This window comes from Rhinopithecus bieti, unplaced genomic scaffold (assembly GCF_001698545.2).
Source record: "Rhinopithecus bieti isolate Rb0 unplaced genomic scaffold, ASM169854v2 scaffold_68553, whole genome shotgun sequence".
Lineage (NCBI taxonomy): Eukaryota > Metazoa > Chordata > Mammalia > Primates > Cercopithecidae > Rhinopithecus > Rhinopithecus bieti.
Window position 1 is genome coordinate 1 of NW_016826183.1, and position 27,515 is coordinate 27,515.

The 27,515-nt window shown below is 43.3% G+C and overlaps 1 protein-coding gene across 1 annotated transcript in view; it reads left to right on the forward strand.

Moving 5' to 3' along the window:
• Positions 1 to 1,517: 1,517 nt before the first annotated feature.
• ADAMTS16 (ADAM metallopeptidase with thrombospondin type 1 motif 16) overlaps positions 1,518 to 27,515 on the forward strand; it is a gene marked incomplete at its 5' end in the record, with an annotated part of 59,236 nt that continues 33,238 nt past the window's right edge. Inside the window, one exon of the mRNA XM_017863343.1 lies at positions 1,518 to 1,644. Within this exon, the coding sequence (XP_017718832.1) occupies positions 1,518 to 1,644 (127 nt within the window). The remainder of the gene's footprint in view (positions 1,645 to 27,515) is intronic.

Consider the following 27,515-nt stretch of genomic DNA (forward strand, 5'->3'; position numbering starts at 1 on the left):
TGCATTAACTCTTTTGAGACAGGGTTTCCCTCTGTCATCCAGGCTGGAGTACAGTGAAGCGCCAGTTTGGCTCACTGCAGCTTCTGCCTTCCAGGCTCACGTGATCCTCCCCTCAGCCTCCTGAGTACCTGGGACTACAGGCGCATGCCACCATGCCTGGCTAATCTTCGTATTTTTTGTAGAGATGGGGTTTCGCCATATTGCCCAGGCTGGTCTCAAACTCCTGGACTCAAGCAATTCACGTGCCTAAGCCTGTCAAAGTGCTGGGATTGCAGGTGTGAGCCACCATGCCTGACCCTGCATTCACTCTTTAATATCATTCCTCAATGATATCATTCCTCATTTTTTTTTTTTTTTTTTTGTGTCGGAGTCTTGCTCTGCCGCCAGGCTGGAGTACAGTGAGTGGCACGATCTCGGCTCACTGCAACCTCCAACTCCCTGGTTCCAGTGATTCTCCTGCCTCAACCCCCTGAGTAGCCGGGAATATAGGCACATGCCACCACGCCCAGCTAATTTTTGTATTTTTAGTGGAGATGGAGTTTCACCATGTTGGCCAGGATGGCCTTGATCCCCTGACCCTGTGATCCACCCGGCTTGGCCTCCCAAAGTGTCTCTTTTTTATTGTGGCAAAATATATGTAAAATTTGCTATTTTCACCATTTTTGAATGTACATTTTAGTACTGTTAAGTACATTCACATTGATGTGCAAACATCACCAGCATCATTTCCAGAATTTTTTCATCTTTTCAAACGGAAACTCTGTGACCATTAGACATTAGCTCCCAATTCCTCCTCCTCCAAGATCCTGGTAACCATGATTCTACTTTCTGTCTCAATGAATTGACTATTCCTGGTACCTCACTTAAGTTAAAGTCCCTTTGGGATAAATTTAATTAATTGAAATATTAAACAAATATAGGAATGTTCACAAAGTCTTAAATAGATAGAGGCTGAGAATCAAACAAACTTGCATTTCCATCGACTTCCTTCTATACAACACCTAAGTCATGATTGTTAAAGTTAGCCTTTCGGATTTAGCTCTCTGAATTCTCTGGTGACAAACTGCTTGTTATTTTGTTGTCTGTGTTTCCTGCTGATTTATTACTATTTCTTGTTGTCATCTCAAATGGAAACATGGAATAGGCACATTTAATATTGGTGTTTCTGCTGAAAATCCACTGGTGTTTTCAGCTGTGGAAAGAGTAGAAAAGAAGCAGGTACATTTCAGCAAATGTATGATGACATCAATCGCAAAACGAATGTTGACTTTGAAGATGTTAAAATAAAAATATGGAGGGAAAATATATGCATCTTAAAATGAATGGAACTCACTAATTACAACTTATAAAGACAGATCAGAAAAGCAGAATATTAATAGTTGGCCAGTTGGTCATTAACACAAAGATATGCCGGTATGGCTAAGATTTTTTGAAAGAGATTTTATTAGCTCACCGTCTGCCTTTTACTGTGGGGCATGCATGTGAGTCTTTATTCTACATTTTATCCTTTTCTACAGGACAGATGACTGTGAGAGAGGGCTGCTACAGAGACCTGAAGTTTCAAGTAAATACATCTTTCTGCAATCCCAAGACTCGACCTGTCACGGGGCTGGTGCCTTGCAAAGTATCCGCCTGTCCTCCCAGGTAAGAAGCATCATGTTCATCAAAGCAGGTTTCCCAGTTTGCAGACGTGCTCAGCGAGTCTTATAGCTCCTGATGTAGAGAGAGAAGTGCTGATTGCCATCATGTCGCTCATAACAGTGGAGAAGCAAAGGGGACAAGAGCTTCCTGGACAAGGGACCTAGAGAGTATGTTTAGTTGGGAAGTGGTCTGGAAATTCTTGTGGCTGTAAGTGGACATTCTTAGAATGGCGTCCTATTTGTTGTATTTGTGCTTTCATTGGTTGCAGGCTGGCAGGAGTGATAACATGCTATGGTGATAATGATGCATTCTCTCTTAGCCTGCTGTCCTGTCCACTAGTGTGTGCTTTTCTTGCCGAATGAAACTTGCTGGAAGAACGCATCAAAAGGCCTGCCAGTGGGGAATGGACCCTGGATTCCTCAGTGCCTTGCAAACATACAGTTGTGAGGGCTGGAGCCACAGAAAGTCAGGGCTCTTGTCATCCTACTCTACCCTCGCTGCTACTGCCCCTAGGAGTTCCTAAACCCAAGCTTGGGTTCTCTAAGGCAGGATGTGGGGAAGGACCCCTTGAGGCAGCCATGGTCCTACTGCACTGTCAGGAGCTATCACGTCTGGGCAAGGCCTTCATCCCGCTGTTCTTCACTTTCTTCATCTTTACGTGGGACACGTCACAGAAGGTTGTGAAAACTGATGCAGGATTTTTCTCAGGCTCTTTGCTGGACTCCCAGCAGGGGCGCCTTGTCTACTTGGCCTCTTGCACACAGCCCCTTGTGGGAGGGAGCGTGTGAGCAAGTGAGTACAGGATCCAGCTCGTTGCTCTGAAGACACAGGAGCAAGCTTCGAGTAAAGCCCGCAGCCAGACCAGGCGGGTTGCCTGGAGAGGAGCACAGTGGTACCCAGGCAGGGTGCCCGTGACCCCAGATCCTCAGAGTGGGTGTTAATGTGCTAATTAGCTTTTTTTTTTTTTTTTTTTTTGAGACGGAGTCTCGCTCTGTCGCCCGGGCTGGAGTGCAGTGGCGCGATCTCGGCTCACTGCAAGCTCCGCTTCCCGGGTTCACGCCATTCTCCTGCCTCAGCCTCCTGAGTAGCTGGGACTACAGGCGCCTGCCACCGCACCAGGCTAATTTTTTGTATTTTTGGTAGAGACAGGGTTTCAACATGGTCTCGATCTCCTGACCTTGTGATCCGCCTGCCTCGGCCTCCCAAAGTGCTGGGATTACAGGCGTGAGCCACCACGCCCGGCCTAATTAGCTTTTTTAGTTCCATCATCCACAGCCCAATGGACAGAGGTATGTTAGCAGCTCAGTCAGCCCTGACCCTGTAGTGTGGGGCAGCTGCCCTCCACCAGCGAGGGCAAAGGGCCAGCCTTTCTGGTACCCACACTCAGTGGGCCCCAAGCTCTTGTCCAGCATCCAAGAAGAATGAGGTATGCTTGACCACTGAAGGATGGTGAGGGCAGATAATTTTATCAAGCGATAAAAATAGCTCTCAGCAGAGAGGGGAGCTGGAGAGGGTATGAAAATGGCAGGTAGTCTTCTCCCAAAGTCAGCAGGTCTCCTCCCTCAAGTTAGGCCATCTCCCCTCTCCCAACTGAGCCTGGGGTCTTTAGAGGCACAGGATGGGGGCAGGCCAGGCCATATGTACTATTGGGAAGGGCAACATTCGATTGCTTAAAAGGCATTATTGAGAAAGAACCAATTGAAAGACAGTAGGCAAATAGGAATGAAAGTTCTCACTCTGGTCTGTGGGTTTTGGGCTGTTTTTGGCTTGAAGTTGGGGTTTCATGGGGACCTGGCCCTGTCTGCCTAGGATTTCTCTGCCTCCTGCCTCTATTAAAATGCACCTAAGATCACATATTTACAGAATGAAATTCTAGCTCCAACTAGATCTTTCAAATAGCCCAAGGCACTCAAAGACTTAATACAAGATAGTCTAATACATTTTGATGATAAAGATCCACCATAGCTGGCAAATTGATCCCAGGTTTGCTGAACTATGCCTCAAAGCATGAAGCTGAGTACTCTCCCCGAGGCAATAAAGTACAGGAAGGTGGGAGGCACTGTCTCTTGTTGGAGGTGTTACCCCTGGTCTCTCTCTCAGTAAAGAGAAGGAGGTCACTTACCAACATTTGAAGAGCCAGGACCCTTCTTGCAATCACAGTAAGGAGGACACCTCCTTGGGAAGATCTTGTCCTTCCAGCACACCTGCCCCTGATGTGATTGGGGACATGTCACCTTATAAAGCCACCAGCCCTGCCTCAGTCACGGTTCCTGAACCACCACTTCCCAAGACCTGCTATCGAGAGAGATGCAGTCAGAATTTACACAAGAAATTAAGTGCTTAAGATGCAGCACACTGAGGCGTGGGACACCCTCTGGGGGACTCTTCCTGGTATCAACCAGGGCCTATGGAGTTGATGCACACCCATGATGATGCTCCAAGGCCCTCAGCTGTCCCTGAGCCAACCCTGTGAGCCACTGCAGGAGAGCTGACTGCTGGCCTTTCCCACCCTGACAGGCCTCCAGCCTATGCTGAGCTCCATGACAAGAGCACAGCCCACTCACCAGGGGCTCCCTCTGTGTCTGGAATGACACACCAAATACAGACACACCCACATCGTTTAGGAAATAAACCCCATGGCTGGCTGAGGCAGTATGCAGCATGGCACCATTGTGGGCAAAAGTGATCTTCCTGTCTGAAGGAAATGGAGACCCCTTGCTGAGTTGTGTCAGAGAAAAATGAAGCCAAATACTGGGTAAAGTGGTCAGGAGAGATTTTAGTCAGTGATCCCTGCTGCAATAGGGAAAACATTGTGGTCTGAAGTGAACTCCTCTTCAATCAGCACAGATATTTTACAGGGATTTTACAGGGAGATTAGAAGAGTGGGGAGGGGCAGAACCAGGGCTCAGGAGAGTTGGGGAGGTGAAAACCTGCAAAAAGCATAAAGAAAGGTTGGTCCTTGTGAAATCTCTCGGTTTGCCAACTGGCGATCATAGAAGTGAGGCTCCCACCTTCCCACAGAGACTGGAAGACAGGGGTCGTATCTTCAGGTGTCAGCCGGAACAAACAGGAAATGCTTTGGGAAGCCTTGAGATTTCTCAGACAGGCACTTTAAAAGGGGCTGGGGTTATCTTAGGGATGTAGCCTTGAGCTGTTAGAAACCATGTTGGTGTTTGTTCAGGACTTTATAAGCCCAGGTGAGGCCTTGTGGTGAAGCAGGCTCAGAGGAACCTGGCTAGAGTTTGGCCAAGGACAGAACATTGTCAACTGCTGCAGCAACTTGACCTCCCACCCCCTGCTCCCTAGACAGTGGAGTCTGCTTGCGTTCCAGTTGGTGTTGACATCACTGTGACCTTGATTGCAGGTCCTTGCCTTGCCATATGGAAATTGGGAGCATCGCTTCCTGTGCTGAATTCCTCTTTCCATACTGTGTTTAGTCCAGGTCTGTTAAGCGAGAAGCATCTGTGGTTCAAGGCACCTAGTTACCAGTTCTGTGAAGTGGGGAAACCACTAAATTAGACTTAGAGAAGTGTGTGGGTGTGTGTGCATGTGTGAGTTTCACATGCAGGAGGAACTAGGGTTACTAGTTCCATGTGGCAGTAAATCCGTCAGGTTGTTAAAGCTCAGGGTAATTGGAAATGTTGAGTGCTTGAATGCTGTTTCTCAAGCTAGTCGTATTAAAGGATCAAGCATACCCTTGCAGTCTAGTCGGCCCTGGTCTACTCAGTGAAGCCCATCTAGAAAGAATGCTAGAGAAAACTCACCCCAACACAGGAACAAGCTACCAGTGTCTGGGCTCCTAATTGTGTGCTTCAAAGTATCACATAATTCAGATACGAAGTGATAGTTGGGACACCCCTGAAGAGACCCCTTTGCATCTGCAAACTCCACAGGACCAGGCATAGAAAGCAGGAGAGCTGGCGGCCTCAGGGCAGCAGAGAGAAGCAAAAGCAGTGGCAGAGGGGAGCAACTGCGTCCTTTCCCTAGGACGGGCCTCCGTCCTACCGCATGGGGAGAATGCTAGTAGCTGCTTCAGTTCTTTCTTGGAAAGAGCAGAAGAGTTCATTTAAATTATGGTTGCCCATTTTTGCAATCTGCTTGTTGGTTGGTTGTTTTCTTTCTTGCCGCCTCCCCCATAGTGCCCAGAGGGACGTCCTCCTTGATACTCACTGCAAGAGGAAACCTGGGATGTTGGGGATGGGCCTGGTGGGAAGGGAGCTCTCCTCCTCCTGGGGCTACTCTTCCTGGTGTTACCCAGACTTCTTCTTCAACCAAACCTCAGGTAGAACATGCTCAACAGGAGATTATGTGGCTGCTCATTTACTGTCACTCTTAGTGGTTTGCTGTTTCTATCTCATCTCACCCTGTTTTAAATCTGTCAAAACATTGCTTTCCAAGAAAGACCATAATACAGTTATTGAATTTTAATAATGGAAATCTAAGCAGCTTCTTACATGGTCAGGTAAAATTGCCCTTACCCTCAACCATTATCTAAGACTGTCATCCTCACCTCTTGTATCCATTTAGATAAATCTTTGTTCCTGGTACAGAATTTTCACACTTATTATCTGGAAATATCTCTTTGGAATTGAAATGACAGGAGCTCCCTTTTCCCGCTTGCAGGGTGTACAATGAGGGTGTGGCTCGCTTCTTTGATGGCCTGCTGCCCAAACCTCTATGGGGAGCAGGCAGATGGGCAGGTTGTGGGGCTCCGACCCCACAGCAACGTCTAAGGGTAAATGTTTACAGCTCCTGAATTCCCAGTGGGCATGTGTTACAGTGTGCTTTTCTAGTTTTGCCTTCCCTAGGCAACTTGTGTTAATCAGCTCAGTTAGACCCTTTGACTTATCCCAAGGACAGAGGGCTTTCTGTATCCTGGGTTCTTGCCTTGGTGTACTGGAAAAATTGTATCACACATGGGCTTGGAGGATGAGTACAAGGTTTTATTGAGTGGAGGTAGCTCTCAATGAGGCAAATGGGGAGCCAGAAAGGGGATGGAATGGGAAAGTGGTCTTTCCCCTGGAGTTGGGCTGCTCCACAGCTGAGTTCTCTGACCGTCCCAGACAAACTCTGGTTGATGGCCCGCTGGCATCTGCTGGTGCCTGTCAGCATGCCCCTCCACCAGCGTGTTTCTCTCGACACCCAACCGCTTGTGTGTTCTTCTACCAATGTGTTTCTCTCGACATCCAGCTGCTTGTCTATGTGCTGGCTAGGGTCTCAGGGTTTGTATAGGCACAGAATGGGGGCATGGTGGGCCAGGGTGGTCTTGGAAAATGCAACATTTGGACATGAAAACAGAAATGCCTGTCCTCACCTAGATCCATGGGCACAGGCCTGAGGGTGGAGCCCTCACCAGGGACCCCACCCTTCTCCTCCCAGCACTTCCTTGCCCTGATATGCACCCATATCAGAATCAGATCTTTGCTTTGTCCATTGACACATCCCAAGGAATGAGAAATGTGCCTGGCTCACGTGGGACCTCAATATGTGTTCATAGGAGATGTGGATGAACCATGGTCCCATTAGGCCAGGAAGAGACATTTCAGGCTTGCAGTGTGGCCTTGGGGAAGTGGCTTCACCTCTTGATGCCTCAGTTTGCCCAGCTGTGAGATGACAAAAAGAAAATGTGTGGAGTCACATGCCAAGCTCTGTGAGTCCACTCTGCCTTGAGGCTGTTCTGTAGAGAAGCTTGGCAGGTCCTGTCTGGATTGCCACCATTGAGAAATAGTCACTACTCAGACATCACAAAGCTTCTGTAATCAACTGTTCCTTAACACATCTCAACTACATTTGTATGTTCCCACGTGTCTCCCGTGTAAAGTATCTGCCTCACATCAGCCTCCTTCAGGTGTTCCCCTGGGAGGACCCCAAGATAGGAGCATTTGCGGTATCCTTGACTCACCATAGTGCTGCAACCGAAGGTCTCATCAGACACTCAGTCACCACAGCTACTGTGACTACGACTGCGACTGCGACTGCGACTGCTGTGGTCAGTTTGTCAACACTAAATCCACCCGTGGGATCCTTCCAACGCACCTACCTGTCTGTTCCTTGACTGTCCACTCAAATGGTCTCCCCTAATTCAGTCTCTCGCTCCTGCCATCAACAATAACTGCCCAGAAGGATCCTCAAGGTCCATTTCTCCTTCCCGTCTTTGTTAATAGAATCCCCTGCCCCATACACTGTATACACCCACCTGCACGGGGATCCGGGCTGGACACTGTTTCTGTCCTCCCAGGCTGAGGTCTGGCCCATGGGATGCAAGCCTGTGCTCTCCATGCCGGGCCCTCAAGAGGTAGCTGCTCCTTCCTCTTCCTCTGCCCACCTCTGTGGCTGCAGCAGGGCTTAGCCTTAGTGAGCAGCTGCAGCCCCTTGGGCGGGGGTCACCTCCTGGGGGAGTAGAGGGCCAAGACGGAGGTAGTCGAGCCTGGTGACCTGGAGAAGGACTGTGCTTCCCCTGCCCCGCAGCTTCCCACCAGCTCAGACTTGCATAAAGGGAACTGCTCCCTCTCGTGTTAAGCCACGCCTGCTGGATCTAGTTGGTGCAGCTCAGCCACATTCTGAGCTCATACACACCTCACCTGTGACCTCTCGGCCCTGAACACCCCTCTCCAGACAGGCCATGCCTCTTGTCATACAGCTCCTATGCTTCAGGATCCACACTGATGTTGTCCTTCTGTCTCACTGCATGGCTGGTCTTCCCACCGCTCACTGCCCAGGAGCCTGGAGCCTGCACCCAGGCAGAGTCCATGGCAGTGCTGGAGCCTCCCCTCACCAGGCCTGAGCTGCCTTGCTTCACCCTCCCTCCCCTACACTACCCTGGTCACCTCAGCCTGGATACCCCCAACTCTTGACCTACTCTGCACATGGAGATTAGCAGTAAATGCTACCCCCTAAAGCCCATGTTCTCACTCTAAAAGTGTGGTCACCCAAGGATGGTACACAATCCTTACACCTGTCCCTGGGTCATTTTCTCCCCACCTCCCAGGACATTGGGTTCATGTCACCTGCAATTTCCTCCATCTCCTTGCCCCACACTCTCCACCTCGGACCTCAGACTAAAGAGAAGGAAGCAATGACCATCCCTTCCTCTTGCCAATATCTCTCTGTGCCTCCAACCCCCCTACTCTGCTCTCCCTCCCATCACAAGGGGTAGATGGCCCGAGCCTCTAGAGGAGCCTTTGGAAGTTACCTTTTTTATCCATGTAAGTGACCTATGGTTCCTGTTGTCTTTCTGGCTAGGCCTCCCCTGCCTCCGCCTCTCTATGCTTGGTCTTTCTGATATTGAGAGATTCGGAGCCAAAGACATCCCTGCATTCTGCTGTGTCCTATCTTCCACACTTGACTCTTTCAAACACAATTTAATACACACGTGCTGTCAAGAGCACTGTGTGCTGGAAGAAAAGGTGCAGTTCAGCAGCAGAGGGCCAGTCTAGGGGAAGCTGGAGCTGATGTATCCGACAGCAAGTAGAAACATGAGACTGAGGCTGCCCCAAATCCACTTCAGTCAACCCTGGAGCCCCCCATCCGATGGCACCCTTTGACACGTGGACCTCATATTTTGGAAGGTTCATATTGCCCTCTGAACGCAGGAACTTTGAGACAATACAGAAGCCGCTCTGTGAACCCGATGCCATGCTTTCTTGTCTGGGAGAATCTTAAGAAGAACCAAGTCGATCTCCCCACCCCTCATCCAACGCCCGCAAATAGCAGGGGTCTGATCGCACGTGAGGCTCAGTAAATTTATGTCTCACAGGAGAAACAAGGTCTCCAGACTCCCCTCCTGCAACTCTCCTGCACTGGAATTCTTTCTGTGGAGTGGCCTGGTTGGCATGGGTTATGTCCATGGGCCGGAGACAGACAAAGGCACGGGGTGGCATTGCACCTTGTCAAAGGTGCAGCCATGACACTGCCTGCCTCCCTGGGCTTGACCCTGCCTTCCCCACTTCAGGCATGATCCAGGCCTCCTGTCTCCTAGGATGAGGTGAGGATTCCACGTAAACGCTTTCATGTGTGATAAACTCTCACTAAATCTTGGCTATGATTATTGTTGCTGTAAAAGGAGAAACAAATTCACAACAGTTATGTATTTAGTCTATAAAGCAAAACCATCCATGGCAAAAACACAGAATAATGGACCTACATTGCATATATCAACACGTGGGGATGGTGGTTTCATTGTATTATTTTAACAATTGAGTTGGGAGCACAGATTTTAATTTAAAATGTTACTTTACTTTTCTTCTGAAATGCAAAATATATTTCTATTATGTTCTGGATACTAACAATTTTTTTGTTCCTGACTCAATGGTCAGGAAACCCATGTTCCATTTCTCTGAGGATGGAGTGTGCATCTTTCTTACCGAATTATGTCTCCCTGCAAGGCTTCCCTGGCCTCAAGGCTGCAGGTGCTCCGACCTGTGTCCTCAGCAGCCTGGCAAAGCTGCAGCCTCAGCCCCGAGGGAATAAGCAGAGCTCTCCTTCCCCACAGTTCATGCTCTGTCTGACACTAAGCGGGGCTCAGTGGGGTGTGATCTGGTGTTCCATGTTCAACTTGAAGGAGGGTCCCACAAGGATTGAGGGGTGGAACCTGTAAAACATCTTAATCCATAGCCTTCTCGCTTTTAACTTAAATGAAAAAGGAAACCTGCTGTGCTGGCTGGAGCCCCAGCCTCCTCCTCAGCACCCAGAGACCATCCTGCAGCCTTGCAGACTCCTGCAATTGCATTGCCGGATGGGATCCCCTAAGTCATAAATCTCTGCCGGGGGCAGGGTGTTGGGTGTCTAGAAGTCTTGTCGGAGATTCTCTTAAAATGTCTGTGCAGCCTCGGTCAGCAGGAGTATCCTGGAGAAATAACAGGCGTCAGCAATTCCCACCTGCTCCTCCCAGACGGAGGGGAGCTGCTCAGCCTCCAGCTCTCGCTTGTCCCGCTCCTCCCTCACACAGAGCCTCCTCCCTGCGCTGGCGCCGCCCAGACAAGCAGCCCACAGCCCTCCCATGGCTGCCCTGCCTCCGTCTGCATTCTAGCATGAATCAGGCATTTTTATCACTTGCTTTTGAAACATAGATGATAAATCACACAAATATTTATTCCCTTTATACTTCTCAGTTTATCTAAATGGAGTGGCTCTTCAGGTCATTGATCTTAACTCTCATTTTCTAAGTATTAACACTAATCACACACCTTCCTGGATAGGGGATTGGAGATACAAGAGGAAATGCTTTCCAGATGGTAAATGGAGACTTCCCCTCTGTTTTCAGGACTCTTCTAGGGACGCCAAGTAAGAGTCTAGATAACGCTGAGTAAGAGTCCGGATCACATATCGTGATCAAATGCTTTGTTTTCTGTGTAGCCCCGTCTCCACTTGATATTTGGATGGTTTATTATTCTTGCTTATACAAAACCCATTAGTGGAATAATTCCTTTTACAACCAAGATACATGGGTCCAAAGCTCTGCCTGCTTGTTGCACGCTCTAGAAATGAAAGATAAGGCTCAGCAGGGCAGCTTTATTTCCACTGCTCTCCTTTAGAAACACTTGCAATGGAAAGGGAAGAGCAATTTCCTTTTCTCTTGTTCCTTATCTCTTTTCGATCTGAGGCCGTGAAAATACTAACCACCCAGTAATGCACAGGTTACCAGGTGAATGAAAGGAAACCTGTTTGCTTAGGTGGTGTTTGTATAGGAGAGGGTTTTGCATCTCGGTTCATTTAATTATCTAAGTAGCTGCGCCTTCCCAAGCAGCAGGATGGGCTTCCTGGGAGTGAGACCTGTGCAGCCCCCAGGGCTCCCTGCTTAGAGGAACTTCCTGTGTGGTTTTATTCTCTGCTGTTGATACTGTGAAATTCCAGTGTGAAATTCCAAAGGATTTTTTTGTGTTTTTTTTGAGACGGAGTCACGCTCTGTCGCCCAGGCTGGAGTGCAGTGGTGTGATCTCGCCTCACTGCAAGCTCCGCCTCCCAGGTTCATGCCATTCTTCTGCCTCAGCCTCCCCAGTAGCTGGGACTATAGGCACCTGCCACCATGCCTGGCTAATTTTTTGTATTTTTAGTAGAGACGGGGTTTCACCGTGTTAGCCAGGATGATCTTGATCTCCCGACCTTGTGATCTGCTCATCTTGGCCTCCCAAAATGCTGGGATTACAGGTGTGAGCCACTGCGCCTGGCCTCCAAAGGATTTTTAACAAGGGACCTGGCACATTTGTTTTCACTGGGGCCCACGAATGGCACAGCCAGGGTGGCAGGCAGCCCCACTTCTGTGTCAACATGGCTTTCTGGAATACTTGGGAATTGTATTAGAATGCTGGGTGTTTTAGCAAATCTACTATGCATTCATTCCTTGAGTTCAGGAAGCCATTCTATGCCGTTGTCGGATCATGGGTGTGAGCCCCGAAGGTCCACGGGCAGCAGTTCTCTGCTGTTTCTTTCCTTGTGCTTCTGGAATGAGAGCCAGTTTTACTCAACTTTGGAGTACTTGCAGGGGGAAGAAGTAACAGTGAGGGGCCCTTCCAGAGTCATTAGAGCTTCGTTCTCTAGATCCCAAGGCTTCCCCGCTCTGCTGAGAGAGAGCTCAGTGGGGTGGACACAGGACTATGTGGCTTACCCACAGGAGCCACCGTGCTGAGGCCCACCTGATCGTCTTTGGGTACCTGTTTGCCCACCACTGTGCCCTTTGCAAAGACATCTAACCAATCTCAGTCTTACCAGGGAAACCAGAAGTGCTATGGCCCCTCCAGAATGAGTGCTGGGCCTGGCACAGTGGCTCACGCCTGTAATCCCAGCACTTTGGGGCAAGTGGATGGCTTGAGCTCAGGAGTTCGAGACCAGCCTGTCTGGGCAACATGGCAAAACCCCAGCTCTACCAAAAATACAAAAAATTAGCTGATGTGGCGGCGCACACCTGTGCTCTCAACTACTTGGGAGGGAGAGGTGGGAGGATCACTTGAGCCCAGGAAGCAGAGGTTGCACTGATTATACCACTGCACTCCAGCCTGGGCCACAGAGTGAAACCTGTCTCAAAAAAACAACAACAAAAAAACACACAACAGCACTAAAATAAAATAAAAGATAAACACTGTTAGGGAACTGTTCAGCTACAGTGTGACGTCACCAGATCAGGTAGGAATGCCGTGACTTGAAACTGTCTAATCACCTCAATGTGTTGATTCTGAGGTATAAAACATGACACCTTACTGTATCTCCCCTGGAGAAGATGTCACTTCGCACCAAAACAATGAGCTTGAAATGTATTTAAGCAGGTACAGACATTGGCCTACATATGTCTCTAATGAAAGTCAAGTTATAATTACAGACAAACACAATAAACCATAAGCCAGATTAATTGGACTTATTTCGTGAAACACTGAAAAGTAGCACAGAAACCATTGCAGAAGCAGTGGGGATATAACGTTCACTTTCTAAATGTGAATGTGTCATTGTACATCTAGAAATGTGACTTAAGTGGTTCTGTAAAGTATTTTGTACTTTGGGTTTCTGTTTTTTGTTTGCTTGATTTTCATTTTGTTGTGTGTGTATGTGTTTTATTTACTTATTTATTTTTAAAGACTATTTTTCTCCAGCAGTTCTACCTTCATTTCATAGCAACATTAAGCAGAAAGTAGAGTTACCATATATTTCCTAGGCCCACACTCGTCCACCCTTCCTCTCCATCAACATTCCCCACCGGAGTGCTGTATTTGTTAAAATGTGTGAACCCACGTGGACACATCCCTACCACCCAAGTCCATTGTTTACATGGGCGCTGACTCTCAGTGTCGTACATTCTGTGGGTCTGGAGAAATGTATTCTGACATCGATCTACCGTGATAGTACAATACAGAGGAGCTTCACTGTCCGGCAGATCCTCCGTGCTCCGCCTGTTCATCTGTCCCTCCCTGACAACCCCTGGCGACCACTGATCTATTTACTGTCTTTATAGTGTTGCCTTTTCCAGAATGTCATATAGTTGGAATCATACAGCATGTGACCTCTTCAGACTGACTTCTTTTCCTTAGTCACACGCATATAAGTTTCCTCCGTGTCTTTTTGTAGCTCATTTTTTCTTAGCATTGAATAACATTTTATTGTCTGGATGCACCAGTTTTATTTATCCAGTCAGCTGCTTATGGACATCTTGGCTGCTTTACTTTTAGTACATTTTTAGTATTTTATATGTGTGTGTGTGTGTATGTATATATATAATATTATATATAATATGTGTTATAACTTAGTATAATATATTATATTATATATAAGTATATATTATATATACTTATATTGTAACTTATATATTATATATACTAAAATACTAATGTATATTATATATATACTAACGTGTATATATACACACTAATGTGTAATATGTAATATACTAATATATATTATATATTATATATACACATTTATTTTTAAATGTTTGTGTGTATATATATGTATATATATATACACACACACACATATGAGATCCATATAAGAAAGGACAGAAAGATACCTTGTGAACTTAAGAACACTTCTGGTTTTCAGGAAACTTAACGGGTTATTTAGGTTAAATCATTAAATTTTTCATATTTTCATTACTCTGTTTTCTGGGACTCCAGTGTGGTTGGCTCTAAAATTCACTGAGATTTCCCACACTCAGCATAACTGTCCCTTAATAATTAAAACCATGGCATATGCTTCAAATATTTTGGAATGAGAATACAAAACAAACTGGTGGATACATAGAATCGATAGGTTGCATTACGAACCTATTTATATCTATGTCCATGCAATTACTGCAAGTGTACTAATAAGTGCTTCCTGAAATATTTCCTGAAAACTGCAAGCTTCATTCAGAATCAAGGTTCTGGGGTTGGAGGGAAGAACACAATGTATTGTTTTTAGACACAATTAGGCACCATTGCTGTATTCTCTGAGCCATCACTAATTTAGAATTTTGATTCTGTATGTCCAAATGTATGGAAACTTCAGGTACAGTTTTTTCTGTTATTTAAAGTGTTCTTACGTTGAAATAAAAGGAAGTTTTAAAGTTATCTTATTTTTGGCAGTGTTGAGACTTCCTTTATGGCTTAGCGGTGGGAGTTTGTTATAAATATTTCCCGTGAGAATCAAGGAATGTGTTCTGAATAGGGTTATTCATATGACAACTAGATCAAATTCCATAGTTATTTGTTTAAATCTGTTATGTTCTTATATTTGTCTACTTTCTCTGCTTCTGAGAGAAGTCTATTAAAATCTCACGTTATGATTGTTTTTTTTCCCATTTCTTCTCTTAGTTTTACTTTACCATTGACTTTAAAATTCCACTTTATATTGTTAGGTAGTTATAGTTTCTGCATAAATTGTTCTTTTGTTATTAAGTAATGACCATCCTTATTTCTAATGTTGCTTTCCAATTTATGATTTATTTTGTCTGAAATTAACACTACGGGCACCAGCTCCATTTATTATTTTTTTTGACCTGTCTTACATTTCTTAATTCTTTTTATATTTATATGTTTGTGTCATTAGGTTTTCCTATGTCTTTAGTTAATAATATTCTGCTGGATTTTGATTTTATCAAGTGAAGAATCTCTTTTTTTTTTAGACAGCATCTCACTCTGTCACCCAGGCTAGAGTACAGTGGTGCAATCTTGGCTCACTGCAACCTCCACCGCCCGGGTTCAAGCAATTCTCCTGACTCAGCCTCCTGAGTAGCTGGGATTACAGGCACGCACCACCATGCCCAGCTAATTTTTATATTTTTGGTAGAGAAGGGGTTTTGCCATGTTGGTCAGGCTGGTCTTGAACTCCTGACCTCAGGTGATCCACCCGTCTTGGCCTCCCAAAATGCTGGGATTATAGACGTAAGCCACAGTGCCCAGCCAAACCTATCCTTTTTAACATAAGCTGAATCTCTTCTTATGGAGGGTGGCTATATTTGGATTTAGGTCCACCAATTTATTGTATGTCTTCTACTTACCATGTTGTCTTTTCTTCATCTTACCATTTCATTCCTCTGCTCATTTCTAATGAATCCATAGAATTGTCTTTATTCTATTCCATTTCCACTACTGCTGGAAGTGATATTTTCTTCTATAAGACCACTACTTTCTGATTTAAAATAGATAAGACAGACCCTAGTATAAATTACTGTAACTTGCTAAATATCCAGGATTACTCACACATGATTATCTTAAAACTCTGAGAAATAAGTAATTTATATAAAGAGCTAAGTGAGTTGTGATGAGCTTAAACTGAAGATGAAATCTGTTTGCAGACCCGTGATGCAGTGTTGCTAGATTTTCTGTGCACATTCTTCAAGGGGTGTGGGAAAGCAGCAGGTCAAGAGTCAGGTGCTCTGCCGCAGACACACTAGGATGGAAGGTCTCTGGAGAGACTGGGCCAGTGAACATAAAGGAAGACATCCCTGACTCACACAGTGGAGCTGCTCGCATTTGGAGTGGGGTCAGCCAGGACTATTGAGCCTAGAAACAGGACCCAGCACAACTAGTCCCAGAAAGGGAACATCTCTCTCAGAGTATGACCACTAGCCTCATTTTCTCTTTTTTTCTTGCCAAAACAAGAAACAAAACAAAATGAACGAAAATGCAAAAAACAAACAAACAAAACAAAAAAAAAAACTGTTTTATTAACCCTGTGTTTATTAAGAATAAATATGTTTTAGTGTCACGATTTCTTTCAAGATACTCACCTAGGCCTCGTTTTCGAGAGCATTGAACTCTGTTAACGAAAACATGGCAAAACTTTGCAGTCTTTTAAACCATCCTTTGATTCTGAAAATCGCAGATCCTAAATGTGTGGGACGTGAAATGTATGAAGATGTCACTACTTTAGAATTTGTGACTTTCAATGACAGAGTTGGATTGAAATCTCCCCTCATGCTGTCTCACAGCCTGAGGTTTGCTAATGTAATTTAAAAGAACAGTCAAATGTCAGTGGAAGGACAGATGCTTCAACCACATCACAGAAGAAAACCAGGCTTCCTCCCCATTCACCAAGACAACTTTTATCAGGGAGACTGTATATACTACAGCATGTGTTCAGTTACTCGGCAGATACTTACTGAGTGATAGACAGCCCAGCACCTGCCACAGACTACATGGTTTGGAAGTGGCCCCTGAGCTATAGGGCCAACGTGCTAGAGAGGAGCGGTTGCTCACCAGGCCGACCAGTGAATGCACAGAATCATTTCAAGGTTTGAAATGATTGCAGTCATCATGAAGGAAGACCACAGTCTCCTAGAATGCGTGGGTTTGTCTAGATCCAGTGCAAGGCAAGAATCCATGCAAGAATTCCTCTCAGCTCCAGCCGCCCACACTGTCCCAGAGTCTGATTTTACTTTTACGCCAAATGAAATTCCAATAGTTAGGACTTTTTCATTGTTTTGATGCATTTGTGATCTATTTCCTTAATTTACAAAGACTAAGTTGGGTGTGGTGACTCACACCTGTAATTCTAGTACTGCAGAAGGGTGAGGCCGGAGGATCGCTTGAGGATAGGAGTTTAAAACCAGCCTGGGCAACACAGTGAGACCTCATCTACACAAATAGTAATAATTTTAAAAATTAGCCAGGTGTGATAGCATGCACCTGTAGTCCTAGCTACTCAGGAGGCTGAGGCAGGAGGATTATTTGCACCTGGGAGGTCAAGGGTGCAGTGAGCTATGATCATGCCACTGTCCTCCAGCCGAAGTAACAGAACAAGACTCTGTCTTAAAAAAAAAAAAAAAAAAAAAAAAAAAAAAAAAAAAAAAACAAAAAAAAAAAAAAAAAAAAAAAAAAAAAAGACTAAAGAGAAGTAAAGAGAAGAATCTGTATAAATTGTTAAAATTCAACACTTAAACTAAATTTAGGTTTTTTTCTTACGTCTAGTATTTCAGTGAACTTTTATTACTTAGTCACCACATGAGCATTGTTTAAAACATTGTATTGTACTTTAAAGCCATCTATGAGAAGTCACAGTTCCCTGCCCCAGCCACTTCCAATCTCAATGACCCAGCACCGAGAATTGCAGTGACTTTGGTTCTCTCTTCTGGGATCCTGATATTTGGAAATAACATGCATGATAGCCATTTTCCTATTTATTGATCTTAAAGATTATCCTATTATCCACTGCAGGTGAGGACTTAGCCTTTTTGTGGCACCTTTTATCAGTTTTATATCACTCAACCCTCTCACCACCAACTCCCTGTCCCTCCGTCCTGCTTACATGATTAGAACCCATGGTTACTCGTTGTCATCACTACTTATTATTGTTGCTAGCTAAGCAGAGCTCCCTGATTCTGTCTTCTTTCCTGTATAGAATGTTGTTTGTCTAGAAGCTAATGATTGCCTGACTTTTGTTTGCTTAAGTTTGTTATATAAATTCCAAAAGATATATTAAGTTCATGGATTCATTTAACAAATATAAGTGAGTGTCTACTATGTGTCAGGCCCTTGGGACGCCTTAGTGAATAAACAGACAAAGCTCCCCATCCTGGAGGAGCGTGTATTTAAGTTGGGGGCAACACAGAGTAAACAACAGATACAGTGTTTATTTAGACCATATGCTTTGACTTTTGTTTATTTCTATTTTTTTATTTATAGATGTTTATAAATATAGTGTATTTTAAATGATAGCATATTTTAGAAAGCGATGTGTCATGGATAAAAATGAAAAAAAGGGAGGAAAAAACGAATAAAAACCAACCAACCAAACAAACGAAACGAAGGGAGAAAGGGAGATTAGAATTCCAGGAGAAGGAGGTGCAGGTGGTAGGGTAGACTGAATAGAAAGCACCATTTGAACAAAGGTTAGGAGGAGATGAGCATGTGAAATGCCCATGCTCTATTTCGCCCACACAGGCCAATCTCTCCATCCCTTTTTCCCTGCACTCCTCATTCCCAGTGCTGCCCTCCTTGTTCCAGCCCAGGCCTGTCACCCTCCTGGAGCTTCCTGTGTGTCTCTGCCATGCTGAACACCCTGTTTGTGGATGCCAGGCATTGTCTGTATGTGGGAAACACAGAAGCAATCTTCTGACTGCCTCTAGGGCTTCTCAACTAGCAAAGAGAACAGGATTCTGGGGCAGAAGTCACTTTTCCCAGGAGTTTTAGCGTAATGTCCTTGTCTCTCATTCACTGTGGCTACTGAGAAGTTCATTGCTCCTCCAATCCCCAGTCCTTCATTTGGAAACTGTCTTTTTTTCATTTTCCTCTCCCCTTTCTGGAAGCTTTAGGGACTTTTACTTATTCCTGGTCTCTTATGTGCTTTAATGGCTTTGTATTTTCACTCATTTGCTGAGTCCACAGTCGTTCCTTTCAATTTGGGGAAAATAGATTTTACTAATACTCTCCTTCATTTGTTTACTCTCTTGCCTTCTGAACTTTAACACAGTAGACAAATGTTACGATGTTCTTGTGTTTTCTTTTCAAATGTTCATCTCTTTGTGTTTTTGTCCTGGAAGTTTTTTTAAATTTTACCCTCCAGGTTTTCTGCCTTTTGTTTTGCTTCTGTTTGTTCGTTTGTTTTATACCTGATTATCCTCCTTTATATTTTCAAATGCTCATTTTCTTTTTCGGTCTTTGTTTCTTCTCTTTTAAAGCATCCTGCTCTACTTGTTTCTCTATGAAGATACTAGTTTTCCTTCCCTTCCTCCATTCCTTCCTTCCTTATTTCCTTATTTCTTCTTTTCTCTTTTCCCTTTTCTTTTCTTTTTCCTTCCTTCCTTCCCTCCTTCCTTCCCTCCCTCCTTTCTTCTTTCTTTCTTTCTTTTTTCTTTCTTCCTTTCTTTCTTTCCTTTTTTCTTTCCTTTCTCTTCTCTTCGTCTTCTATAAAGTATTTTTATCTGCAGAGTATTTTTCCTCCATATTCCTCACAGTGTCTGAGCGGTAGATTATGCTCCTTTTTTGTGGGTGTTGATATCTTCCATAAATATCTAATAATCCTGAACTGAATCCTGAATCCTGAATCCAGGCACGTTAAGGCTGAGTCACCAAGACTTTACTTAGATGTTCTCTGTGTTGAGAGACTCCTTCATCAGTGGCTGGGCAGGAAGCCTTTTATTTCTGCCCTGCCACCTCCCAGATTCTTTCCTTTGGGTTCATCCATTTCTCTGGAGAAGGATCCTGTGGCAGAGTGAAGGACATTGGAGGGTGTGTGTGTTTCAATTCATTATTGCTAATTATTACAATGAACGTCTTATGACTACTTAGTTGGAAGTTGTGTGTCTTAGTTGGAGACGACTTAGTTGGAGATATGTGCGTATTCCGGGGTGCCTCAACATGTGTGCCTAGCACTCTGAAGCACAGAGGGAAGGTTGGGAAAGTGTCTTGGAATTTCCCACTTAAACACCTCTGACTGGTATCCCCAAGTCAGTCTCTGCAGTGGGAACCTCCTTCCTGGCCTTCCTTAGAATTGGGGATGGTGGTGGAGAGGTTTAGTGCATGCTAAACCTACCTGTTGGGTAACAATTCTATTGTTGTTGCTTAAAACGTCAACTAATTAGTCATAAGACATTCATTGTAACAATTAGCAATAATAAATTGAAACTAAAGCAATTGAAATATGGAAAAAATGATATAAACCTATGGTTAAATATATTGAGAAGGAAATAAAGTAAATTACCTCTAGGGGAACTTACTTGTCCCACGTTGCTCAGAACTGTCCTCATTTTAAAACTGGAAATCCCAAGTCTGGGAACCCTCTCAGGCTCAAGCAAACCAGCACAGCTGTTCACTCTACCCTATCTCTTCATGTTTGATAAACATACTGAATTATAGTAGAAAATGTTAATCCAGTTATTTTCCTTCTAGCCAGCAATATTCACCATTGGATGCTAAATAATCACTGTTCTTTAAAAAGAGAAGCAGAAACTGATTTGCTTTAATGCGACCCCCAGAGCAAATGCCAGAGAAAAGGCAAGTAGGCAAGGCAAAAAAACTTTATTTACAAGCCAAATGTGAGGGAGGGGCGAGGTTCACCGGCCTCCGGCGGTGGAGGTCGACGAAGTCGCTCCGGTGTTCTCGGACGAGGTTCCTGGGTCCCGCGCACGAGGAGGGGCCGAGGAAGCTCGCTCTGGCGTTCTCGGGAGGTTCCCGAGGAAGTTCGCTCCCCGCGCCCGCCGGGAGCATCTTTTATGTCCTGGGCCCGGGAGTGGGAGGGCAGTGGGCGGAACATAGGCGGGTCAGGGGCGGGTCGATAGGCGTGGCTAGGCAGGTTCCGGTTCCTCTCCGTCGGAGGTCGGGTTGCGCCTGCGCAGTCCACCTGTGTCTTTCCCGGGCGCGGGAAAGTTGACAGTGAAGAACCCGGAACTGCTCCATCTTGCCTCCGTTTGTCCAAACAGAAACGTCCAGGGAATACAAGTGGAGTGTCAGTGCAGAGACGATAGTAATTATTGGGGAGGAGAGCATCATATGAAGTCAAGAAAGCTGACGCTTTAAGGCTCCTCTAATCGCAAGTTCGTAATTTTGAAATACTCTTCTTACAGGGGGTAGCCCTAAATTACATAAGCTCCAGGCCTCACAAAACTTCCAGGACCCACTCAGATAATAGATAATAGTGCTTATGATGATGATAAAAGTTTTTTAAAACTTTTCTATTAAAACATGTATTTTAATTTAACACTTCATTCCTTATATCAAAATAAATCTCATTTTGATCAAAATCAAATTTAAAGTAATCAAAATGTTTGAAAAGAATATGAGTAAATATTTCATAATATTAGAGCATTAGAAACTTTCTAAGTGTATCATGTAAACAAGAATCTATTAAGGGAAACTCCATTACAGAGCACAAATATAATGTGTAACACCAACATGAGACATGTATACATATGTAACAAACCTGCACATTGTGCACATGTATCCTAGAACTTAAAGTATAATAAAAAATAAAAATAAAAAAATAATAAAACATGTGTAAATGGGGATACTGGGGAGTTGGCCATTGGGGATTGTAGAGTGAGAAAAATGTGAGAAAAATACCAGGGACATGCTTAATCCACCACCCTAGTGGGTGGTTTATAGGTATTGAATGTAAATGAATCCGTATGAAAGTGTATTTCACAGACTCTTATTTTTACCTTATTAAATGTGTGTGTGTATTAGGAAAATGTGTAAATACAGACATATGTGTGTGTGATAAAAGTGAATAATGTGTGTTTGAGTGTGTGTATACAAAATATAGAAAACGAAGTCCCTCATGATAAGTGTAATAACGTGACGAGTTATTGCATCATGACGATGAGTGTGATAATGCATTAATTTGCTCAGAACAGTTGCGGTGTATGCTCACCTTTGCGCCTTTGTTGTTAACAGCCTCCCACCCTCGTGAGTGGCCTCGTTTGGGAGATAAACTGTTTGGCCCTCAGTGCATAACCTTCACACTCTGGGTAGCGATCATGATGGTTCATTGTTGCATCTTGCCAGACACATTGATTTGTTGCTGTTACACATTATATTTGTGTGCCGTAATGGAGTTTCCCTTAATAGATTCTTGTTTACATGATACACTTAGAAAGTTTTTAATACTCTAATATTATGACATATTTACTCATATTCTCTTCAAACATTTTGATTACTTTAAATTTGATTTTGATCAAAATGAGATTTATTTTGATATAAGGAATGAAGTGTAAGGTTCCTGGTTATTCTTCCAATGCCTACCAATCTGTTCCAACACTATTTATTGAAAAATTTATTTCTCTGCATTGAGTTGGAAGGCCAGCCCTCTCCTCACTTAAATCCACTTGTGGTTCACAAAGCCTGGCCGTCCTTCCCCGCCCTTCCCTGTGACACTGGCTTCTCCTCCCCACTGTTTCATCCCTGCAGTGATTCCCACAGCTTACTCCCCAACAGGAAAAGTCCACCTGTCAAGACCTGTCTTTATTAGAAGGTTTAGGGCTCTTCCTGAATGTTTTTCCCAGAAGGACTTTATATTCTTGTTGTCAAGTTTAAAAATAAAAAAAAAAAAAATCTTTCTGAAATATTTGGTTGGATTACATTGTATTAATTAGATAAATTTAGTGCAAAGTTAAACTCAAAAACTTGGAAACTACCTTCAGAAACGTTTTTAAAATTTTTTTACTTTAGTTTACAGAGTTCTCCAAATAGTTTATATAGTTTATTTTATGTACGGGAATTTGAGTGTTTTATTTTTTATTAATGTTGAATAATTTTATTAATATCAGGAATAAAATTTTATATTTTATTTAGTGTTATTTTTATAGAGTAAAACATTCATTGTGTAACCAGATCCTAAAATTTTATATTTTTACATTTTTTCAAACAATAATCTTATATTTTAATATCATAAGTCAATACTGATAATTTTGGCTTCCTTCTCTAGTGTGTATATCTCTTGCTCACCCCTGCCCTTAGTTTAAAGGCAATGGCATATATTTCTAGAACAATACTACAATGTATTTTTTCCTGTCCCTGATCTCAGTTGGAATGTTTCTGCATTTTTACAATTAAGTGCTGGCTCTTATTTGATATGTATCACCTATTACATTGTAATTTTTTATCTGATTATAGAAACATTCCCTTATTTCCATCTTCTCAGCCTGACTAAATTTTTGCTCATGGCTTTTCTCCTACATAACTATTCTATAGTGGCCTTGGAGAAATTGTAAGAAAAGAAGTTAACAAATGTGTTTTTTAAAGTTTGTGACAATCTGTACACGACACAAGGAAGAGACCCATGCCCCTACCCCACTTCACCCCAGAAAGCCCACAGGACACTGTTACCTCAAGCTCTGTGGCTACCAATCCTTGGTGACTATTTCTTTTATCAAGAAGATTAGCTTTGTCCAGTCACACAGGATCCTGGGCTTAACAGTCAAAAGGTATAAACTCAAGAGACCCCAGAGTCAGAGAGTCACAGAGGATACTGAGTGTTGACTGATGTTCTGTGTCTTTGTGTTCATGATACTGTGTTAGCTCCACCAATGAAGAACACTTGAACCCATTCACATTTCCATCGCTCAAAAGAAGCAAGCAGTCAGGACTTTACATTTGTGAAGAAAAGTGCATCTCGTTATATAGCCTTAAGTGAATGAAGCTTGGGGTGTGTGAGTAGTTAAACCACCCTTGCATTCCTGTAATGAGCCCCAGTTGATCTTTATGTATTCTTTAATGGTCTGGTGGCTTTAATAGTATTTTCTTTATAATTGTTTCTACATTTCATAAGATTGGTCTATATTATTTGTGTGTTACCTTTCAAAAGATGTCTTATATTGTTTCATCTAAGTTTACTTCTTATTTGAATTATTTCATTTTTTTAACCTTTACTTTTATAGCTTTTGCTATATGACTGTCTTCTTTTTTGTACCCTTTTGTCATTTAGAAAACATACCGTATATTTCTAATACTACTATAGTTGCCTCTACAATTTAAAATCATTGCTTATGCCACTCTTTCTTGATTTATTAATGTTACAAATTAAACTAAAGCCAAAAAGACCTTCCCAGGCAAAGTAAAGCTATTGGCACATTTCCACCTCTTTCATTTTCTAGTCCTCTCATTTCAGTTCAAGCTCCAACCTTTGTTATAATTGCTTGCAGTTTCCTTGTTTCAGTTTAGCTTTAATATTAATTTTATATTGTGTACCTCTAACCTTTCAATAGTAATGTATGTAAATTCTGTTTTACAATCTTGACCACAGTTGTTCAGGTTGAATTGTCTGTTTAAGTGGATCCAGTGGCCTTGCCAGTCCCTCTGTGCCGTAGCTTTCTGATTCTTAAGTTTGATGGTATAAGTCTCCCTGCTCAGCGAGTGAACATCTCAGGAGTGTTGTTCAGAAGGATGATTGCTCCTGGATTTCCTGGCTGCTTGCTGCTTCTCTGTTGCTCCATGCCAGCTCCTGTTGATAGAATTCTGTCTTCTTTCCTCCACTTGGTGTCGTCATTGAATTCTCACTCTCTTATGTTACCTGACAGTGTAATCACATTTTGTGAAATTGATTTGCTGAAGTCAATCTTCTTCCAGAGTATTTTAAAAATTTTAATGCCATATACCCTTTTCATATATGTGTTTTTGTAGGGAGGGGTTTGTAATTTTTCTGTAGGTTCCATGTGAGGTTTCTTTTTTCCCAACTCATTCTGACCAGGGCATTTCCATACAAGGCATTTATAGACCAAAAATGGAGCTGATCTCCCTGCTGCAGGCCTTGTTCCTCTGGCACACTTATTCTGAGTGCTTTATGGAACCAGTATCAATGGCTTGTAACAAGAATAGTGTTTTGTTTTGGTTCTTTTGAGATGTTCACAGTTTGTCAGCCTTTATTTGATTTGGGGAAAAGGAATCTGTACTACCTCACTTGCACCGTCTCTCCCAAAATGACCACCATGATGTTTAAAATAAAAAATAAGTTTCAGAGAGATGTGTTTTTTTTTTAATAAATCTATCAAAGAGTGGTCCATACCTGTCAAATTATTGTATGGCCTTATAGTTACCAAAGACATTAACTCAGAATCTGGTATGTTGACCAACAGGAGCGTTATTTCTGTCTGAAAACCATGCTGCTGCCTTTCCACCTGCAGTGAAGGATACTTGTGAAAGGTTTCCCCAGCACTGGCAGTGGCCACACTCTTGCAGTGGCCAGTATGCCCACATCTGGGGTGTGCCTTCGGTCTGCCTCTAAGTGATGGGTCTCACGATGTTCCAAACTCGAGTGCAGCCCCATGTGCCTGTCTGTGCTGGGATCCTGGCTCCACGACGTGCTCCTGCATCGCCTTGGGCACATTCATTAGTATTTCTGCGCCTGTTTATTAATCTCTGACGTGTGCACAATAATTAAACCTACCACACTGATTTGTTGTGAAAATTAAAAATTTCATGCAGATAAAGCACCTCATTAAACATTAGCTATTAGCATTATAGGAACTCGATAAACTAGAGGGATTTGGCATTGGATTACTCAGCAGGGATCATCTGACTGTAGATGGTTCAGAGACTTGCAATAGATGTTGATTTCTTTAAAACAATGAGATTTTTAACTGTCTATTCAAGGCCACTTAATGCCTTTTAGCTTGTAATACACAACTAACCGTACATTAGACATCTGCATTCAACTCTCCACTAATGTCAGCATTTCAGATGCCTTCACTTCTTCTTCAGGAGAACCTTTTCTTTACTTCAAAGAATTTAATTTCCCCAGTTCTTTCTTGAGTTTGTGAATTCTAATGCAGTTCTCTCTTGCAACTTGTGTGTATGTAGACTTTGCATCATAGGGGCTTTTCAAGGAAGACATCACAACACTGCCTACACTACCCAGACACTGCTCCTTTGTTCTACATACGACTCTTCAGAATGAATTATTATAAATGCTACTAGAGAAGGAGGTCTTTAAATACAGCCTTTCTCTACCCCCAACTCATTGTAAGAATACTGAGCATATGTGAAACCATTGAAATCTAAAATAGAGTATTTTCTGATGTCTATATTTATGTACATAAATATCACAGAATCGTTAGGCTCTTTTGCAGCATAGACCAATAAATTATGCCAACTATAATACAGCTAATTTCATTAATGAGATACCAGTACAGTATATTCCTCCTCATATTCCCTTAGTTTTCTGGACCAGTGTTTTTAAGAGCAATAGATAAATATGACATTTGCAACATGACTCATTTGGTAAGTTTTGTGACGTAATGGCTAAAGCTTTACATTGGGAAGCTGATTCCAAAGAATGAAACAGTAACTGCTGTTGAACTAATTATTTAGCTGACTCACCTAAATAGCTAACAATATTATTTAAATATTTTAAATCGTTTTTATAACCCTTTAGTGTCTGCTAATATATAGAACCCACTTGATGGGAAAAAGATTCAACCAATGAGTACCTAAGACTTAGTAAGCAAATCAGAAATAACTAATCTGAAGGTGTCTTGAAGAAGAATGAAGGCATCTGAAAGGTAGTTTCAAGGGACGAGAGCCAGGAGGTTACATAAATATTGTTCTACCTACTCAATATGTTCATTTCCTGGAGCTGATTCATCTCCTCAAAGTGCCACAGTGTGAAGTCCTTCCTGCAGAGAATGGAATTGTTCCAGACTTATCAAGAAAGATGACTGTGATGTCAAATGTTAGCCATATACTCTAGGCAGACCCCTGGCCTAACAGCATCTATTGGCCAGAAAAACTGTCTGCAGCATCTGATGCCCTCATACCTGAGTGTCATCATGGTAGCTATTTGAAAGCTTAAAAGATAAAACTTACAGATGCTTACAAATCATTGTAAAAAATCAAATCCTATGTGGAAATGACAGTCAGTATTCCTGAGTCTGCTGTCATTTCAACTCTTCACTTTTCAATTCTTTGCCTAGACCCGTCTACAGACGTATAAGGTATATGAGGTATACCTTATCATTCAGTTGCTGAATGGAATTGACTGCTTTCACCAATTTCTTTAAAAACAAGGAAATTCGATTCCCAGTTTTGTTTAGCATGAGCAAGCTAACCACTTAGAAAGCAATGTAGAGAGTTTATGGATCTAATGATGTGACCAAGATATTCTTACTGCCTGACAGCAAAGAATGTCCCTGAGACTCCGGGCGGGATATTGATGTTGATTTCACGGACGGTGTCAGCTTGCTTGTGGATTTGATCTGTGTGAAATACGGATTCGATCCACTTCCTTGGTTTCTTTCTTAAAACCCATTAGATTTATGGTGATTCCTGGTGACCGTGTCACTGAAGACTTTACATAAAACCTTTGTGGATGGTCCTAACTGGCCAGTCCTGCTCGGCCCAGACCCTCACAGCCCCGGCACTGGTGGAGCTCAGGAGCCTTGGGAACCGGGCGGCTGCAGGCCAGCCTCAAAGCATCTGGGTTCGCTGCAGGAGGACACCTGGAAAAAATTCTCAGAAAATGGCTCAAGAGCCTGGAGAAGA